The sequence below is a fragment of the Culex quinquefasciatus genome, chromosome 1 (assembly GCF_015732765.1).
Source record: "Culex quinquefasciatus strain JHB chromosome 1, VPISU_Cqui_1.0_pri_paternal, whole genome shotgun sequence".
NCBI classification, from domain to species: Eukaryota; Metazoa; Arthropoda; class Insecta; order Diptera; family Culicidae; genus Culex; species Culex quinquefasciatus.
This window is the reverse complement of record NC_051861.1, coordinates 69,868,203-69,889,876: the sequence shown is the minus strand read 5'-3', so window position 1 is coordinate 69,889,876 and position 21,674 is coordinate 69,868,203. Positions and strand designations below refer to the sequence as shown.

At 40.0% G+C, this 21,674-nt stretch overlaps 1 protein-coding gene across 1 annotated transcript; it reads left to right on the top strand.

The window, feature by feature from the left end:
• The first annotated feature begins 1,867 nt into the window (after positions 1-1,867).
• Positions 1,868-21,674, top strand: LOC6052608 (cell division cycle and apoptosis regulator protein 1). The gene is given in 12 exon segments (XM_038251013.1): positions 1,868-2,183; positions 2,251-2,295; positions 12,736-13,298; positions 13,364-13,448; positions 13,451-13,553; positions 13,617-14,123; positions 14,609-15,092; positions 15,438-15,582; positions 19,331-20,710; positions 20,778-21,013; positions 21,077-21,198; positions 21,263-21,674. Coding segments are annotated over 12 exon segments (4,005 nt in total). The 5' UTR covers positions 1,868-2,125; the 3' UTR covers positions 21,540-21,674.

The following is a 21,674-nucleotide window of genomic DNA, read 5'->3' as shown; positions in this document are numbered from 1 at the left end:
TACTTAGGAATACTGAGTATACTAATGATATTCCAGTATACTTGTTAGTATACTAACCGAAAAGCAATAAACTGTTAGTAGTGCCAGAAATGTTCAACCGGTACAACTATCGAACCGGTTGGATGAACCGGTTCAGTTGAATCGGTTCAATTTTGTTACAGAATGCCTTTTCAGGTAATTTGAAAGAGTGAGATATGTCACATGATACATTTTGTGCCAAAAATGTTTAACTGGTACAACTATCGATCCGGTTGGATGAACCGATTCTGCTGAATCGGTTGAATTATGTTACAGAATGACTTTTCAGGCAATTTGAAAGAGTTAGATACGTCGCATGCTACATTTTGTGCCAGAAATGTTCAACCGGTACAACTATCGAACCGGTTCAGCTGAATCGGTTCAATTTTGTTACAGAATGACTTTTCAGGCAATTTGAAAGAGTTAGACATGTCGCATGATACATTTTGTGCCAGAAATGTTCAACCGGTACAACTATCGAACCGGTTGGATGAACCGGTTCAGTTGAATCGGTTCAATTTTGTTACAGAATGCCTTTTCAGGCAATTTGAAAGAGTTAGATATGTCGCATGATACATTTTGTGCCAGAAATGTTCAACCGGTACAACTATTGAACCGGTTGGCTGAACCGGTTCAGCTGAATCGGTTCAATTTTGTTGCAGATTGACTATTCATGAAATTTTGAGAAGTTAGATATGTCGCATGATTATGTTTCTAATGAAAAGTCATGTTTTTATTCTCTTACTGATGTTAGTATATAGAACAATAGATATTTACTTAACTTTTTTAGTAAAACTTTATGGAAAACGTAGTCTTTTTATATTTTTAACATAAAGTTCAGGTGAAGACCTTTCCAAAGCACTATAAAACTTTGAGTTTTGGTCATGTTTTGCATAAGATATAAATTTTACAAATTTACTGTAACGCATTTTGCTCGCATATTTTTTCGTTCACCCCCTCCCCCCAGAGCCCCACCCAAAAATCCACTAATTTGCATATTTTTTCCGTAAAGTAGACATTCTGACGATTCCAAAACACTATAAAACATTGAAGTTTGGTGCTATTTTGCATATTTCCCAAGCCTGCGAAAATTTACTGTAACGCATTTTGCAGGCTTCGGGTTGTACAGGGAAATTTTTTTCTTCGGGTCTTGACTGTTAACTCTCAATCTCCCAGCTCTCAATATATTGGTAAGTATACTGGCGGTATGTAAAGGAAATAATTAGTATACTAACATATATTTTGATATACTGGTTAACATAATAAGTATAGTTCTAAGAGTTTCCAACCCCTTGTGCCGACCCCCCATCCCCTCCCTAACAGTGTTACATAATAAAAGAACGCTCCCCTTGATTAAACCTCACTTTACTTTCGTGTACGTATACGCAATAGAGCATTCTACGTGCGTATGTATTGCGTATACGTACACGAAAATAAAGTGAGGTTAAATTTTGTCAGCTAGCAAAACCAAATGATGCGCTAGTGTGCGTACGCGAAACGTCATAAAGCTCTATACATGCGCACTAGGCTTGTTCCACACAAATTTCCGATACTAGAGCCAAAATTCTCACTGGGAAATTTATCTGGCATCCCTGATAGTTGATGTCAATAGAGTAATTTACGTGCGCATGTATTGCGTGTACGTACACGAAAAAAAGTGAGGTTAAATTTTGTCCGGCCAGCAAAATCAAATGGTGCGCTAGTGTGCGTACGCGAAACGTCATAAAGCTCCATGAAATCCTGGTCATCCATGTGCCGCCATGTTTAGCATTCATCATTTTGACAGCCGGCTAAAAAAAGTTTGCGTTTGACGTTCGACGAACGCAAATTCGAGGTAGTTCATTTTCTTTTTTTTATGCGTCTGACAAGTTTTAAATGGTGGATAGTGTTCAAGCGGCATTATACGGTCCTGGATGAAAATTTTAAAATTTGCGATTCAACCACACGTTTCGGCAATTTAAAGCGTATCAATCTTTGGTAATTGAACAATTGTGTAAAGCGGATTTCCGACAGCTGGAGATACTTGTGCTAGTGGAGAAAACGGGATTCCGGATTTTCTGCGAGAGGCTACTGTTAAAAAAGAGGAAGGGGAAAAAAGCGATCCAAGATGGCCTTCAACAACAAAAATCCTCCATGGCAAAGAAACGCCGGGATGCAAGCCATAAGTATGTAGTGATTTTATATGTTTGTAAATTTGAGTGAAGTTAAATTTAATGTGTCTTATTTACGCAGGCATGGGTTTCCCGCAGGCTCAGCCAGTTTTCAATCAAAATATTGGTAAGAAAAACGTTTAAATAAAAATGGTACAGTTGGTTATGTTACACATGACCAGTAACACAAAGAACTTTGTTAGATGCTTGTTGAAATTCTGGAAATTTTTCAATTAGAATGCAGTATTAACTTTTCAATAGGCCCTGCTTGGGCCCTGCCTTGTTAAATTGCTGGCTAATTTTGCTCAGGCGCGGATTTCGCGCGGATAGCAATTTTGATAAACAAAATAATAGAGAACGATAGAATTTCTTTCAAATTACAAAGGAAAATATTATTAGGAATTAAATCAATTCAATCTTTTTCGTTGAGTGCAAAAACATCAATTTCTAAAAAGTTTTAATGATGAAAATTTTCTTATAAAAATTATTGATTGTTTTTTTTTCTTAATACGAAACTTTGAAGTAATCTTCAAGGAGCGCTTTTTTTAATGTATTGAGATTTGTTATATAAATTTAACATAACATTACAACTCATTATTTTTAAAACATCTGCTTAACAATTCAAATAAATACCAATTTTGTTAAAATCAAAATAACAAAATTCGAAAAATTACCGAATTTTTAAAAATTGAAGTTATGAAACTTTTTAGTTTTTTTGTTTTTTTTTTTAACATAAAAAAGTAAATTTTAAAATTTTCGGTTTATTGAAAAAATCAAAAATTCTGTTGCCATTCTGATTTAAGTAGAATTGAAATAAAACATTACGTAATTGCCATTTATAAAACTAAAATATATATCTATCAGCTGATTTTTTTTTAATTTCACATATTTTTATACAATTTTTTTATTAAATTATTAGAGAACAAAAAACTACATTTTGCCAATAGTTTCATCCGAATCCGGCATAAGTTTGATAAAAATGTTGATTATGGAGGAAAAAACACATTTTTTCAAAAAAATATTTATTATCAATTATTTTATGTTAAAAATCACAAGAAATCGATTGGTGACATTCTCATTGGTGGAAAATGACGGCATGGTTCCATTTTGCCCCATTTAACCCTTTTTAATGTGGCAGTGCGTGGCCGAATGGTTACGCTGTCCGCTTTGTAAGCGGATGATTCTGGGTTCGATTCCCATCTGCTCAAACCTTCCATCGGTAAGGAAGTAAAATGTCGGTCCCGGCCTTGGTTGTTAGGCCGTTAAGTCATTCCAGGTGTAGGAGTTGTCTCCATGCCATAAGTACAAACAACACACCAAACCAAACCTACTCCGGTGGAACCGCTGGCGGCGGTTGGGCTCGCAATCCAAAGGTCGTCAGTTCAAACACTGGGGTGGAAGGTTCCTTGGAGTAAAAAGAGGTTTGGGTGCATGCTTTCCCCATTCAAGCCTTCGGACTCCTAGGTCCGAGCAGAAACTTGCAATAGAGACCACAAAAGACCCGTGGTCGTTAATTTTTTTTGAATGTGTTTTTCGTAAATATTTTGAAATGACATTGTTGCGTATAAAACGCAGACTGACGCGCCCCTCGGACGCTGCTGGTGAAGACCTTTGTATTCGTTTAATTGTTGTTGTACAATCGACCGGTGCCCGTGCTGTTGCTCGACCAGCCAACAGAAGAAAACAAGAGTTTGTGACGAGCGGCAGTGCGGGCGCAGCTGGAGAATCATCTCAGATCCCAGCTGTGTAAAACACCGAAGTTGTGAGTATTGTGATACTGTGAATTATTTGTATTTTTGTACTAACGCAATAAAATTGCAGTTTTGTAACGTGTGGAAATCTGGTGTTTGATTTGTCCCCGTTAACAGAACCGGTGCCCGGTTCAACCTGCTTCCGCCGTTCGCAAGAGACATAATTTTCTACAATAGCATACGTTTAAAATTTTATGTAAAAAAATCACGAGGAATCGAGTGGTGGTGTTCTCATAAGCGGCAAACGACGGCAAAGTCCCGTTTTGCCCCATTTACCCCATTTTATGTATTTTCTTTAATATTTTTTTTCCGTGTATTTCTTTTTTTGCATGAATCATTTTTTGTAGTCCTCGGCTTATTATCCTGCCAGGTCACGCAGGCACAATTTTTCTTTTATTTTGACTGCTGCAGCAAAGAATCCAAACTGAAAGCAACCAAGGCTAAACTGATGGCCCGCCCGGAAAGTCTGTACCGCCAAATGCAGGCCGCCAAGCTTTTCCGCCGCAGGCATAACCTGCTGCGCAAGGTCAAGTACACCAAGAAGTATGCCCCATGGAGCGTGAGGTGGTGGAGAAGGCACGCGAGGCCAAGAAGGCCGGAAACATCTACAATCCGGCCGAGTAGAAGGTTGCTTTTGTCATGTGTATACGTGGTCGCCCGAAGTTTCGCATAGTGCTGCAGCTGTTCCGTCTGCGTCAGATCAACAACGCTACCTTCATCAAGCTGAGCAAGGTGTTTTTGTGTGTGTGCAACCAAACGGGACCACGCGTTCGCTTCTTACAAATTGAGTTGTTTCCATGTATTTTTAGATCTTCATTCTATACATGCAAATAACTCGCATAGGCATTTGGAAGGTGTTAGCTCTGCCGAGCTTCGGAGACCCATTTCTACGCTGGCTAGCCGAGCGCGAGGTACCTCAGCTTTTATCGACAAGCCCCGCCCTGAAGAACGTTTGCACCAATCGGGTTCAAACGTTATTTAGAACTTCCGAACCCTTGTCAAATGGACAAGGACCCAGCGCGTATATAGTTGATAGCAACAGTATTCCTAATTCCATTCATAGCTCACCAAGCCGTGATGGCCTAGTGGTTAGCATTTTTGCTTACCAATCCAAAGGACGGGGGATCGAACCCCGACTCAGGCGACTTTGATTTTTCGTTTATGTTCAGAGTTTCAAGATTAATATTTCCTATACTTTCTCGTTGAGAGCAGATGGGAATCGAACCCAGGACCATTCGCTTAGAAAGCGAACACCGTAACCAGTCAGCCACGGTCGCTCCACCTTCATTAAGCTGAGCAAGGCCACCAAAAACATGCTGGGCGTTTCTACCGACTCGAACCGTTACCGGGAATCCGCGCTGACCCACCTCAAGGTAGGCCGGTTTCTTTCGGTGATTTGGAAATGCTAACTAGATTTCCGATCAGATCTGTAATAAAAAATAACGCGAAAAAACGCCATAATTTGTGCTGTCACCGTACTGTATAGTAAAAAAACATACCTGAACAGCTTACGACAGGATTAAATTACTTTAAAACTTAAAAAAGCAAAAAAAAACAGCTGAAAATTGTCAAAACATGAAAAGTCCTATGCGACTCTGCAAAATATTGTTTACATTGTCGCATAGGATGTTTTGCCAGCACCTATCTGACAGATGCCTTCGAGAGCGCTGATTGGTCGACTTTTTCTCCTAACGGTTTCTCTCTCGCGCGCTGCAAGCATTGAAACATTTCTTGCTCTCGATCAGCTGATGACCACACGTTGCGTTGTACAAACATCATCATCATTAAAAAAAAAAGTTCTATTTAAATAAAGATTTAAATTTAATTTGGAAAAGTCCTATGTGCAATGCTGCACGCATTTGCTCCAATATGTTTAATCCTATCTGCAAAAATTGTTCTATGAAACGTGTCCTATGTTGATAATTTTTTGATAGTTCCCGATAAGTACACTTAAAATGCACCATTCTAGGTCTATTTGTGCGTTTTTAGAATTGAAAAATACCCAACTTTGTTTAAATGGGATTCAAAAATGTCAAGCAAAACTTTGACATCAAATTACACAGATTGAGGTTTTGGCACATTTTTTTTCTGTTTGAGTATTAAGACACGGAATCCTGATTACAAGGACTATTGTATCGTGTTACCCATTTTTTTACTGTTATTAAGCATTTCCAGATCTATAACACAGTTCCTATTGAGAGGAAAAGTGCTGTTCCATCCAGATGCTGTAAACTCCATTCCTTGTGCCTTGTGCGCTATGTATCGCTAGAACCGCGGTGACAATTTTTTCGTGTCGTTTTTCAAGCTCTTCCCAGCAGCTATTACATATTTGCCGCGTGGGGTCTTGTAAAGACAATTGTCTTTTTGCGGTGTTCCCTTTGCTCTGATCTGGGCAAAGCGACTGGACTGCAGTGCAATACCGATCGGCTGGGCATTATTTACATGCGAAGACACGAGGAAAGTATTTTGGGAAGAGGCGCAAAGGAATATCCCAAGATTGATTCACATGCTAGGAGAGCACGTGAAGCAACCGTTTTATACTCATACGGTTGCTGCTACCTCTGGACTTAAACCTAAGGCTGCCACCCTGAGAAGAACCCATGACTTTCCGCTTATGAGGCGAAACCCGTAACCATTCGGCCACAGGAGGTTGGCCTTAGGTTTGGCACATAGGACCTTTTGAAAATTAACTCTAGATTTAATTTAAAACAAAATCCTTATACGTGAGGACAGCAGCCGTATTGTGTTCCAAGAATCCAAGAATGAAAGAAGAAAAAAACTGTTCGGACGGTGTCGAAATCATCGCAACTAAATTTGGGGTATTAGCCGCTTTGCAGCAGATCAAACTTTTTGATTTTCTTACATTTTTCAGTTTTATACTTACAGAAATACCTTTTTCTACTCCTTGTGATCGTCCTTCACTATAGTACAACGTATCAACAAATTTTATTCATTTTAATTCATATTTTTTACTCAATTGTTCAGTGTTACTAACAAGATTAATTGCATTTTCCTGCTCGCTTCGTCGGAATCCAATTCTGCCCTTTGCTGTTTGTCGTTATTGCTCTGTCCTGTGGGTTAGCACAGAAATTCACCTAATTCATATTTTTTTGAACATTCGCGATTAAACTCCAGTTTCCTACAGTGTTAGCTTCACATGAAGGCGTCCTTAGTTCATAAAATTTCCTGTTTCCGAAAATGAGCTACGTAGTGCTAGCCGGATCATCCAGCTAGGTGTTTCACTGTATACCTGTGCGCTTCTATGTATTAGCTGAGCTTGGGTGGGCTGTTGCTGTTGGGCCGGTGGGTGTTGCTGGTGAAGTTGTGGTTGCTGTTGTTCCACCACGCAGAAAAATAAGGCATATTTGAATCAACAAAAGGTTTTGTTGATTTGAAAATCAAGATTTTTGTTGAATCAACGCTAAACGTCAAAGCAACTTTTTCAAAACAACAAAAGATTTTTGTGGAATTGAGAAAATCAATGTTTGTTTCAACGCAAAATCTGCGTGGATTATATTCAAAAAAATTTTTGTTGAATCAAACCTCGTACAAAATATTTTTCTGCGTGACACTGAGTCTGAGCTGTCTAAGTTTTTCTTTGAAGAAACTCGCGTTAGTTCCGCACGAGTTTCGCCGCCATCTTGGAACTGAAACTCTAGTGCCGCACTCGATATTTTTTCAGTTTCATGTGTGTTCCATGCACACTGACAAATGACGTTCGATTGAACCAAAACTGGTACCGACGAGTGCGGCACTCAGTGCCGCACTGGCTCTTCAAACGAACGTACCATAAAGAAAGACGGGGGAGCTGTCACGACAGCAGCGCCATCAGCGCCGGGTGAGTGGATGCCGAAGCTATATTGCATTTGAAATAACCGTTTATGGCTCGGTTATTGAAGGACGATGATTCCGCACTCGAGTGTCCCGTCTGTTTGTCTGTGCTATCATTTTGCGAACAGTTAATTGATTCCGCTTTGACAGTTCTAAATTGAGGCCGTTTTGCGATCCACTATTCTGCACCCAGTTCCATAGGGAATGAGATGGGCTACAATGTCCTTTCATTAGGTTTGACCAAAATTAAGAATATACCCAGAACCCAGGGCCGTCCTATTGTTCCCAACTCTTTTCAGCCCATGGGTAACAATGAGACACCCTGGGTTTTCTTCATTAAACAACAACAAATCTATGGAAATCATTCAAAACATGAAATGGAAGAGATTTTTGGCATATTTATTGAGTTTTAACTTCAATAATAGTATAACTTTTGTTAATAAAAGTTTCAAGTTGGAAAAATTGCTTTGAAATGTCCAAGGTAAGTAACCTGTAATGAAACAACACAAGAACGTGATGTTTAGCTAGAAAACGTTACTTAATCCACTCTTAGGTGGTTGGCGCCTTCCTCACATTTAAAGGGTGTTATCCAAAATGAAAAAAAGTGCGTAAATAACACTTAAGTGCTATACTTTTGATAGGGTTGTCAAATCTCCAATGTTTTGGACGCGTTAGAAAGGTCTTTTGGATACCCATCCTACGATAGGTCGCATGAGAGATCCGGACAGCATTTTCATCAAAATATCTGAGATCCGGCTTCCAAAAAGTACATAAATAACTCTGAAGTGCTTATAACTTTCGATAGGGTTGTCAGATCTTCAATGTTTTGGACGCGTTGGAAAGGTCTTTTGAATACCTATCCAACGATAGGTCGCATGAGAGATCCGGACAGCATTTTCATCAAAATATCTGAGATCCGGCCTCGAAAAAGTGCGTAAATAACACTTAAGTGCTTATAACTTTTGAAAGGGTTGTCAGATTTTCAATGTTTTGGACGCGTTGGAAAGGTCTTTTTAATACCTATCCAACGATAGGTCGCATGAGAGATCCGGACAACGTTTTCATCAATATATCTGAGATCCGGCCTCCAAAAAGCGTATAAATAACACGCGTTGGAAAGGTCTTTTAAATACCTTTCTGAAAATGTATAGCATGACGGGTTTTCTTACAAAAACCACCCTTTTTACAATCTTCCGGACTTTAGTCAAAATCGTTTTTTTAGCATAACTTTTGAAGTACTTTACTAAACTTCATAATTTTCAATAGGGACTTATGGGACCCCAAGACGAATCGAACGAGGCCAAAACGGTCCAAATCGGTTAAGCCAGTGCTGAGATAATCGAGTGCATATTTTTTGGTGCACAGACCCACATCCCTACACACACACACACACACACACACACACACAGAGACATTTGCTCAGAATTCGATTCTGAGTCGATAGGTATACATGAAGGTGGGTCTAGGAGGTCTAATTGAGAAGTTCAGTTTTCGAGTGATTTTATAGCCTTTCCTCAGTAAGGTGAGGAAGGCAAAAATATTGATTTTCGTAGAGTGTCTCATTGTTCCCCAACTGTCTCATTGTTTCTGCCAAGTGCGTCTAAATTAGACAGTTGAACAACTCTGGCTGTAGAAGTCAGATCGATCTCATATTTTAAGCAATGTTAGAATACATTAAAAGAAAGAAAATGCATCAAAAAGCTCATTAAAACATGCTGACGAAAAAAAAAGGAAAAATCGTTGAAAGTTAAAACCAAAAGTGTCTCATTGATGACTACTCTATTCTATACACGAAAATAAAGTGAGGTTAAATAAGTGTGTCATGACGCCATTTTTGCTGTATATACAGTATGTAAAAAAGTATTTACACCCCTTGGGCACTATGCACATTTTGTGATTAAACATGTAAAAAATTTAAAGTTTGACAGGAACCTAGTACTACGTTTTGTTCAGAAACTCATGCCAAACATTTTGCTACAAAAAGCTCATGAAAAGATGATTTCTATAAAAAGTTATATAACAAATACTATTACGAAAATAAAAAAGGTGCAAAAAAAGTTTGTACACCTTTCGAAAAATTAACATAAATAATGTTATTTGTTGACAAATCACCATAAATCCTGTATCCCAACTCCAAATAGGCATCCTTGACTGATTAAAAAAAGAATTTGGATTGAATATAAAGTTTACTAACTACTTAGTATAAAAGTTTATATAACTCTGGAAATTCTATATAAAACTTATCTAAACTTAATTTTGCAAACTTTTAATTCAACTAAATGTCAATATATTACCATATAATTGCTAAATAAACATTTTGGAGTGGGTATAACACCGTTTTGGGGTATTTGTATCGATAGAATAGATTTTTCGTTGGAATTTCGTACCAACCGGAATTACGTCGTAGGAAAATCCGCCGGCATCCGAACCGGTCCACGATTCACAAGTTAACCTATGTGGAATCGGAAAGGGCATAAAATTTCCGATCTTTTGATACCCAAACATCTAGGTTTTCTTTAAAACCTACGTTTTTAAATACCTAAGCAAAAACGTTGTTATGGTTTCGTTTGAGCAACCTGCCAAAAATGTATGGAATTTCGTAATTTTTGCTCTCGTGGATCAAACTTACTTTTTGCCCAGGTATTTAAAAACGTAGGTTTTAAAGAAAACCTAGATGTATGGGTATCAAAAGATCGGAAATTTTATGCCCTTTCCGATTCCACATAGGTTAACTTGTGAATCGTGGACCGGTTCGGATGCCGGCGGATTTTCCTACGACGTAATTCCGGGTTGGTACGAAATTCCAACGAAAATCTATTCTATCGATACAAATACCCCAAAACGGTGTTATACCCACTCCAAAATGTTTATTTAGCAATTATATGGTAATATATTGACATTTAGTTGAATTAAAAGTTTGCAAAATTAAGTTTAGATAAGTTTTATATAGAATTTCCAGAGTTATATAAACTTTTATACTAAGTAGTTAGTAAACTTTATATTCAATCCAAATTCTTTTAATCAGTCAAGGATGCCTATTTGGAGTTGGGATACAGGATTTATGGTGATTTGTCAACAAATAACATTATTTATGTTAATTTTGAAAGGTGTACATACTTTTTGCGCCTTTTTATTTTCGTAATAGTATTTGTTATATAACTTTTTATAGAAATCATCTTTCATGAGCTTTTTGTAGCAAAATGTTTGGCATGAGTTTCTGAACAAAACGTTGTACTAGGTTCCTGTCAAACTTTGAATTTTTTACATGTTTCATCACAAAATGTGCATAGTGCCCAAGGGGTGTAAATACTTTTTTTACATACTGTAGGTTTAGGTCGGTGTTTGTAAAATGCACGTTTTGTTTGAAATTTCGAAGCTTTTTACAATATGTAAAAAAAGTATTTACACCCCTCTGCACATTTTGTGATGAAACATGTAACAATTTAAAGTTTGACAGAAACCTAGTACTACGTTTTGTTCAGAAACTAATGCCGAACATTTTGCTACAAAAAGCTCATGAAAAGATGTTTTCTATAAAAAGTTATATAACAAATACTATTACAAAAATAAAAAAAGGTGCAAAAAAAGTTTGTACACCTTTCGAAAAATTAACATAAAAAAAGTTATTAGTTGACAAATCACCATCAATCCAGTCTACGAACTCCAAACAGGCATCCTTGACTGTTTAAAAAATAATAATTTGGATGGAATATAAAGTTTACTAACTACTTAGTATAAAAGTTTATATAACTCTGGAAATTCTATATAAAACTTATCTATACTTAATTTTGCAAACTTTCAATTTAACTAAATGTCAATATATTACCATAAAACTGCTAAATAAACATTGTGGAGTGGGTATAACACCTTTTTTGGGGGTATTTGTATGGATAGAATAGATTTTTCGTTGTAATTTCGTACCAACCCGGAATTACGTCGTCGGAAAATCCGCCGGCATCCGAACCGGTCCACAATGCACAAGTCAACCTATGTGGCATCGGAAAGGGCATAAAATATCCGATCTTTTGACCCACGGATAAAACCCACGTTTTTAAATACCTGAGCGAAAAGTAAGTTTGATCCACGAGATCAAAAATTACGTCTATACATTTTTTGGCAGGTTGCTGAAATGAAACCATAACAACGTTTTTACCGATGCCACATAGGTTGACGGGTTGGAACGAAATTCCAATGAAAAATCTATTCTAGCGATACAAAGAGACCCCCAAAACGGTGTTATACCCACTCCAGAATGTTTACTTAGCAATTCTATGGTAATATATTGACATTTAGTTAAATCGAAAGTTTGCAAAATTACATAGAATTTCCAGAGTTATATAACCTTTTATACTAAGTAATTAGTAAACTTTATATTCAATCCAATTTATTTTTTTTATCAGTCAAGGATGAACATTTGAGTTGGGCGACTGGATTCATGGTGATTTGTCAACAAATAACTTTATTTATGTTATTTTTTCGGAAGGTGTACAAACTTTTTTTGCACCTTTTTTTGATTTTTGTAATAGTATTTGTTATATAACTTTTTTATAAAAAACATATTTTCATGAGCTTTTTGTAGCAAAATGTGCGGCATGAGTTTTTGAACAAAACGTTTATGTCAAGGTTTATGTTGGGCACCTATGCTTAGGGAGCGTTCTTTTATTACGTAACGCGAAAAATCGGACTTTTAGACCCCCTCCCCCCCCCCTCGTAACAAAATTTCCATACAAATTTTAAAAATTTTGTATGGAGCGTAACACGGCCTCCGACCCCCCCCTCCCCCCCCCTACTGCGTTACGTAATAAAAGAATGCTCCCTTATGCTTATGCTTAAAACGTTTATGTCAAGGTTTATGTCAACTTTAAATTGTTTACATGTTTCATCACAAAATGTGCACAGTGCCCAAAGGGTGTAAATACTTTTTTTACATACTGTAAATTCACATTTAAGTTTTGTTCATCGATTCAACTATTGTTTTTCAACAGGCTTGCAGCAGCAGCAGAACCTGTCACTGATACCGCAGATGGGACAGATTTACTCCCAGACGGTGCAGTACCCGACGTCGCGGCAAATCAATACGATTGCTTTCCAAAACCAACCTCAGGCCCAACCATCGGCGCAGATGGGTGGCCAGAATGCGTCCAAATTTAACCCGAATCAGCGTGTTTTTAGCGGAACCGGTCACGTCACCAAGGTCCAAAACGATTTTGGCTTTATCGACGAGGAAGTATTTTTCCATAAGAATGTCTGCAAAGGTGCGTTTCCCAAAGTTGGAGATCGGGTATTGGTAGAGGCAGCGTACAACCAAAACATGCCCTTCAAGTGGAACGCTACCCGCGTCCAGGTGCTACAATCAGCGGCCTCGACCAGTGGTGGCGTAGGCAGCAGCAGCACCTCGCGTCACAACATGGGTGGCGGAGGCGGTTACAACAACTCGCAACAGATGTCGAGCGGGGATCGTTCCGGACGGAACCGTTATTCGCCGACGCGGAAATCGCCAGATCGTCACCGTTCCTCGAATCATGATTCTCGCCAGCGGGAAGTTGATGTGAGTAATATGCAAGCTTTGATCCGGTCGTTTTAAGGGTGAAAATATTGTTGCTTTATCCACAGGACGATGACCGGCGCCGACGACGTGACGATAGGGACGGCGATCGGTACAGGGAAAAACATCGCGATCGTACGCCGGATCGCGAACGCAGGAACGTGAGAGAAGCCCGGTGCGCAAGCAGTCGCCCAAGCGCCGTAAGACTCGTCCGATTCCTCGTTACATGGTGCAAATGCCGAAGCAACTTTTGACGCAGTAATGTTCTTTAAAGCTAGGAAACTGATGGGTTTTGTATTTAAAAATGTCTTTTTCTTTCAGAACTCGCGTGGATATCCTGGAGCTACGTCGTCGGTACCTTACACTTTACATCCCGTCTGACTTTTTCACCTCTGAGGTTCGTTGGATCGAAGCATTCCCGCCGAATGAGCCGTTTTCGATCAACAACCCGTGCGCTTTCCATGTGATGCATAAAGAAGTGGAACCGCTCGTGCCAGTTTCGGCAAACGATCTGGAACCGGCCGATGCCGACTATCTGTACAGCGCCAAAGTCATGTTGATGGCCACTCCTCCGATGGCGGAGTTTTACCAGAAATGCTTCGCCACCGCGGAAGACCGCGACCGTTACGAGGACCTGGTGCACCCGACGCGTCTGATAAGCTTCCTAGTTGGAATACGAGGCAAGGGCGAAACGATGTCGATTGGCGGCCCGTGGTCGCCCTCGCTGGACGGTGAAAATCCGCAGTCGGATCCAAATGTGCTGATCAAGACGGCCATTCGCACATGCAAGGGACTGACTGGAATCGATCTTTCCAATTGCTCGCGCTGGTGAGTACCACTTGTCCGAGCCGCAAGCTGGTTTATTTTTTAATTTTTTTTTGTGTTTTTTTGGCTCGGAAATGCGTTTTCGGTGAACATGTCCGCCGTTGAGCTCCATTTTTACCGAATTCCGTTTCCGTCAATCTTGTTTTAACAGCAGTAAGTATTTAGAGTTGGATGTTTGACGGGTTTTCGATCAATTGCAATCTCGATTCCAAAAGCATTCACCAAAAAAGTAGTCATCATAGTAGCAAGTAATCGTGGGTGAAGCATTTCCAGCTAATGTCCGCGGAGGTCTTGTTACGTTTATATTTTTGTTGTATTCGAACGAAACCGTCCACACTTATTGTTTTGCTAGAGAGATTAGAGGTCCAACGAAGAGCCTATCCGTTTGAACTGAGTGTTTTTAATTCCTAATCATTTATATATATATTCTCCCGCCATTTTCGTTGAAGTTTAATCTGAAATCAACTACTATACCTATACCAACACAGGTACCGTTTCGTGGAGCTCTATTATCGTCGTTCAGAAACCTACCACAAGGGTCGTTTGATTCCAGCACGTATCGAAACGGTGGTTATCTTTCTACCCGATATCCGTTCCTGTCAGCCAACGCGTCCAGAATGGGATGAGCTGCATCTTAGTTACAAATCACATTTGGAGCGTATAATTAATAGTCAGAGTTCCGATAGTCCGGTTCCACCTGCAGTAGCAGCCGCACCATCAACAGAGGAACCAGAACCGGCAGCATCAACAGTTACAGCCGATTCTCCATCTCCGCCAGCAGCAGCTGCAACAGCAGCGGAACCAGCAGCAGCTGCCGACGAAGAGTCAACTGATAAACCTGTCGATACGGCACCTTCGTCTACTTCTGACATCGTAAAGCCATCGGCCGAACCCGCTGAACCAGCTGCTGCCCCCAAGGATGATACTGAGGACGACAAGGCCGCCGACGACGTCGTCGAAGTCACTGAAAAGGCACATTCATACATTTATCTTTCTTAAGTCCATAGACACTCTTTAGCCTCGCTGATGTGATTGATCTCCAAGTTACCCTTTGGAAGCTTACCATTTCTAATGAGTTTGTTAACTTAAAGCAAAAAAAAAAGACAAATCAATCGATCTATTTGTATGCTTGGGTCTGGGTGATTGATGTGTGTGCATCTGAGCGAACGGGAATGTGTGTGTCTGTGTGGATGGTTTGGGATACTTTGCGCAACACTAATGTGTACCACAAATTTAGACCCGCAGAACGCAGTTAATTATCAGTCTCCCCACCCGTTTTTTTTCTTTTTCTCTCTCTCTGTGTACGCTGTGTAACAGGAGGAACCGGAGGTGGTCATACTAGACGAGTCGGACGAAGAGGAACCGAAAAAGGAACCGACTCCATACGCGCAGCTGGATGTAAAAAAACTGAAGGTACCGGAGCTGCGGACGGAACTTCAAGCGCGGGATCTGCCAACCGATGGTAGGTGTTTGGGATTGAAAACTTCAGGAGACAAAAATCATTAAATATCTCGATTTGTCGTTTTGCGAGAGTCTTCAATCTGGGACCTTTAAGAAGTTATATAACGTCATGATTCGAATTTCCGGACGCTTCGAAACCCGGACACCTCATCTTGTTTTATCAATTATTTGAATATAAGTTCGCATTATGAATGTCAAAACTGTCTTCATTTCCAACTTATTACATGTTTTTTGTCAGCTATAACGAAAATGATATGCTACAGTAGAAATCATAACATCAAAAATGGAACCGGAAGTAAAACTTCACATTTATGGCGACTTTAATCAAAGCAAAGTCGAATTTATATCTGACCAAGAAAATGAAGCAATTCTTCTCCCAGTCATTGGGGAAAATGAAACTTTGCATTTTCTCTTTGACAATATTGCAAATTTTTAGACCTTTTATTCACTAACTGTATTGAAGACTTTCATGTACAAGAATCTGTAACCCCCCTTTGGAAGAATGAAGTCTTCCATACAGCAATTGAATATTCTATTTATGTCCATAAAAACACTTTGCCCATTGACTGGGAATATGAAGAAGTCCTGGAATACAATAAAACAAACTTTGTAGAAGCCAAACGTAAACTACTTGCAATTGACTGGCAAAATTTATTTAATAATGAAGGAAATGTCGACGAATTAGTAGGAAAATTCTATACGGAAATTAACACTATAACATCTGAAACCGTACCTACTAGAAGAAGACGACGTAATAACACAGGCAATAAATACCCAGTGTGGTTCACTCCACAACTAAGAAATTTAAAAAATAGAAAACAAAAAGCCTACAAACTATACAGAAACAATACAAATGACACAAATCTTCTGAATTATCTGAATATTTCCGACCATTTTTTTTCGGCACTCAATTCTGCCAACGAAGAATATAATAGTAAAGTCGAATCTGAAGTCAAATCATGCCCGAAAAATTTCTTTAATTACGTAAAATCCAAATCCAAAAGTAGTAACTTCCCATCGCAAATGCAACTGGACGAAAATGTAGGCAGTAACTCAAAAGAAATTTGCAATCTTTTTCAAAATTTTTCAAAGAAGTATACACCTCATTTTCCGAAGAAGACCGCGACCGCGACTACTTTTCATATATACCGGAATTTCCAAATGACGTCTCAGTCAATTCTTTGTCAGAAACGGAAGTACGCCAGGCATTGAAGGACTTAGACTCATCAAAAGGACCAGGACCCGACGGAATAGCACCTGCATTCCTAAAGAACCTTGCAGAAGAATTGACATATCCACTGCATCATCTTTTCAACATGTCAATAAATACAGGAAAATTCCCACAAACATGGAAAAAGTCTTTTTTGGTGCCTATTTTCAAGTCAGGCCCAAAATCAGACATACGTAATTATCGCGGAATTGCCCTTTTGTCTTGCATTCCAAAACTTTTCGAATCTATTATAAATGAAAAAATCTTTCAGCAAGTAAAAAACCGCATCACATGTAAACAGAACGGCTTTTTTAAAGGCCGCTCTACTAGCACCAACCTTTTAGAATTTGTAAATTTTACACTGAATGCAATGCATAATCGCAATTTCGTAGAAGCAATTTACACAGACTTTAGTAAGGCATTTGACAGAATCGACATCAGAGAACGAACATAGGCACCATGTTTTGCGAAATATCAAAGGTGCAGTGCTTTAGTTGTCATCAGAACCCATTATTTTAGGTGCTTATAATAAGCACCCCAGTTTGAAGGTGCTTATTTTTGCAACGGTTTTTTTTCATTTATTCATTAGATTGATGAAATTTGTATGTGATTTGGAAATAATTGCTGTAGGTGTAAGTTTAAATGTCAATCATCTTGCTTCTTGGCATTTTTTGGAAACGGGAAGAATTGCCAAAGCATTTCCCTCAGCACGGGTTTGACCTTGCGAGAATTGCCGGATGACATTTTTGAAAAGTTTCTCATAGAGATTGAGGGGCACAAGAGGATTGTGTCCTGCGTTCAAAGTGGCTTTTCATTAGGTCTAAAAAGCTGCTTCAAGAACATCCTGTATTATTCACGGTTCATTTTCACACGCTTCTGCCTCATATTTTTGAAGGATTCAGTACCTCCACGCCAATTGACCCTATTCCGGGTCGCATGAAGACAGTATTTTTTACCATTTCGAAAGTCTGCTCAAAAATAGGACTCGAAGCCGTCTTCTTCTCAAGATCTACACTCACAAATCGGTCACTGATGTCTAATTTTGGCCACATTGTAACATGCCATTGCTCCTCAAAAAGTACAGAATCTGCTAGGAACTGACCAAAAACCAAGTTCTAAATGACAATGTTGACAACAATATTTTTTTCTATGGTAAAAAAAAGACAGGTGATAGTTACTTTGTTTGAAAAATATGCACCAGCACCGCACCCAAATATTTTAAAGTTCGGTGCTTATCGTAGTTACCTTACTTCAAGTGCAGGTACTTATTACCCTTCCCTGATCGACATACCATTATTAATCTTCAAACTGCAGAAAATTGGAATTCAACCGAATCTTTTGGAATGGCTTAAGTCATATTTGACTAAGCGCGAACAAATTGTTCGCTTCCAAAATGTACTATCGGAATCAATTCACGTCACCTCTGGGGTTCCGCAAGGATCCCATCTAGGACCTCTTCTTTTCATCTTGTATGTAAACGACATTTCCTTCATTCTTAAAAAAATTAACGTACTTGTATATGCAGACGACATGAAATTGTATATGGAAATAGGAAATGCCAATGACAGTCATGTATTCCAAAACGAAATTAATCTTTTCTACACATGGTGTAGTAAAAGCCTACTCCAATTGAATGTAAAGAAATGTAATTCCATTGCCTTCAGCAGAAAACATGAAACACCAAACATAACAGTATTATTAGGAAACCAACCAGTAGAAAAATGCAAAGTAGTACGTGATCTAGGTGTCATCCTAGACTCACAACTAACTTTGTAGAACACTATAACACAATAATAAACAAGGCAAAAGTACATTAGGCTTTATAAAGCGCTTTGCATTCAACTTCCAGGACCCGTATACTATTAAATTACTCTATATAACGTATGTCAGGCCACTCTTGGAATACTGTAGTATCGTCTGGAATCCATACTATGCCGTACACCAAGCACGTATTGAATCTGTCCAAAAACAATTCTTACTGTACGCACTACGTAAACTTAACTGGACTGCATTTCCTCTCCCATCGTATGAAGCACGCTGCATGCTCATAAACATACAATCATTACAAGAACGTCGTAAATTTGCCATGCTCTCTTTCATCAACGACATTATTTCTCAACGCATACAGTCAGCAGCATTATTTTCAGTAATACGCAATAGTATTCATGAACCAAGCCGTACTCTTAGAAATTCACCACTTTTAGAATAACTGCATACACGACAAATTATTTAAAAATTCGCCATTAAATCAAATGATGCGCTTTTATAATGAAAATTCACAGTACATACATTTCGACATGTCTAAACCGGAACAACGAAAAAATCTGTACAATAGAAATAATATCTAGTATGTAAGAAAATTGTAAGTAGTCTACATAAGCTTGACGAATAAACAATAAACTAATCAACTAAGTGTCCGGATTTCGAATCATGACGTTAACTGGAAAAAATGCGGGTAGTCTCCGCGGATAAGAAATCTTAACAAAAAAAGGAGTCGTAGAACGTGTATACTAAATTACTTTTGAACCCCTACCCGTAGGCGTCAAGAATGTGCTGGTTACGCGTTTGACCAAGGCGCTGAAAGAGGAACAAGAAGAAGCCGAAAAGAAGCAGGCTCCTGAAGCGGCCACTGGCGAGGCCAAGTCCGTCGACAAGCCTGCTGCGGACGAGGAGACACCTGCCCAGGAAGAGAAGAAACCGGCGGAAGAAAAATCAGCAGAGAAGGATTCCGCCGATGCTGCCGCTCCGGAAGATACGGCCAACCCCGTCGAGAAGGAAGCCGAAGAGGACTTTGAAACCATGGACAACGTGGACATGTCCGAGGTGACGGTGATTGACGAATATGATTCCAAGGCGGAAGAGAAGACCAAACCCGAACAAGTCAAGTTGACCGAAAAGGAGTGCCAATTGCTGGAGAAACGGTACTCGCTGCCGGAGCAACCCCACATCATTGTGCACCCGTCGCGTACGGCCAAGTCCGGCAAATTTGACTGCGCCGTCATGTCGCTTTCGGTGCTGTTAGATTACCGCCAAGAGGATTCCAAGGAGCACTCGTTCGAGGTGTCATTGTTTGCGGAATTGTTTAATGAAATGTTGACTCGGGACTTTGGATTTAACATCTACAAAGCGTTGCACATGTTGCCCGCCAAGAAAGAAGAGGAGAAAAAGGAGAAAGAGGTGACGATTGACTTGGACGCCATCGACGATAAGAAGGTCAACGGAGAAGGAGCGAAGGAGAAAGCCGGCGAGGAGGACACGGTCAAATCCACCAATGACAAGGACGAAAAGGACAAGGCCAAGGAGCGTGACACCCGCAAGAGATCTCGCTTCGACGATCCGACGGAAGACGAACGGCGCCGGCGCGAGAAGGAAAAAGAACGCGCTAAGCTTTACACCGCTGACCGCGAACTGTTGCTTTCATTCACCTACTTTGACGTTAGCCACTGCGGCTATATCTTTGAGAAGGACATTGAAGATCTGTTCTACACGATTGGACTGCATCTGTCCCGTTCGCAGATTCGCCGGCTGGTGTCGAAAGCCGTCACCCGTGACTCGCTATACTATCGCAAACTGACCGATAAGGTCAAGGAGGACGACGATGTCGTTGAGATTACCGACGAAAAGTCTCCAGAAAAAGAGGAAAAGGATGCCGACAAAGCAGAAGCCAACGCGGACGAAAAAAAGATGGAAGTCGTGGAAAAGATCGACGATATGACTGCTGCTGCCGCTGCCACGGTGGAAATTCCCGAAGCAGATCTAAAGGAGATATCCACGGGTAACAGCAACTACAAGGAGCAACTGAAAGCAAACCTGCAGCTGGTTCTGAACGCCGACGCCGTCGAAGACGACAAGCCACCGGCAAAGAAGATCAAACTCGACGCGACGGCAACAGAGGACGGTGTTCCCGAGATAGAAAGTGGTAAGAATTGGCTAGGTTCATTTTCTCCCCCCATTCTTGGTTTGAACATAAAATTATCCGCTTTTAGGAATTGTAGCCCACAACGGAAGCGTCGTCAATATCCCGAAGCTGCTTGAGCAGATGCGTCGGCTCGAAAAGTCTCGCGAAGAAGCGGAACTGTTGCTGGTAGATTTGCGCAAGCAAAACACTGAGTTGACTCGCAGCAATGCCCGAGCCAACGAGAAAATTAAGGACCAGAGCACAGATCTCAAGAACACGGCTAAGAAACTCGCCGAAACGGAGCAAAATTTGCGCGAAATCACGGTAAGATGGGAGAAGTGATTAAAATTGCGTTGAATCTGATGCCGTTGTTTCCCTTTTTTCCAGAGAAAATACAACGAATATTTTTCAACGGTGTCGAACATCTACGATCGTGTCAGTTTGGTGCTGAATCGCACCGAATCATCGTCGAAGCGCTCTTCGTCCATCACCTCGTCTAAACGGGGAAGGTAAGTTTGACTAGAACGCGAATTAAAGGCAAATAGCAAAACAAACAAAACCATACTTTTACAGCTCGCGCGATCGCTCCAGCCGAAAGGACACAAAACCCAAAGACAAAGAGGCTGATCCGGGCAAGGCCAAGGAGAGCAACGGTGCCGACGTCGCTCCTAAGCCAAGCGAGAAAAAGTCTGACGATAGTTCGGACGTTGAGCTGGTCGTCGCAAGCAGTGACTCCAAGGAGAGCGTTGACACGATGGACGTGGACGTGGCCAGCGGTCAAAATGACGAGTCGGCCAAGACAGCAGCGGACGAAAAGGAGGACGCACCGGAGGAAGCGCAGAAGGAATGAACTATTTGAAAAATGATTATGCAACAAACATCGATCCTTGAATCGTCACACATATTTATATCCTTGCTTAAAATGTAATTCTTCTGAATGTAAGAGAACATGAGTAATAAAATACTTAAACTAAACAGCGTAAAA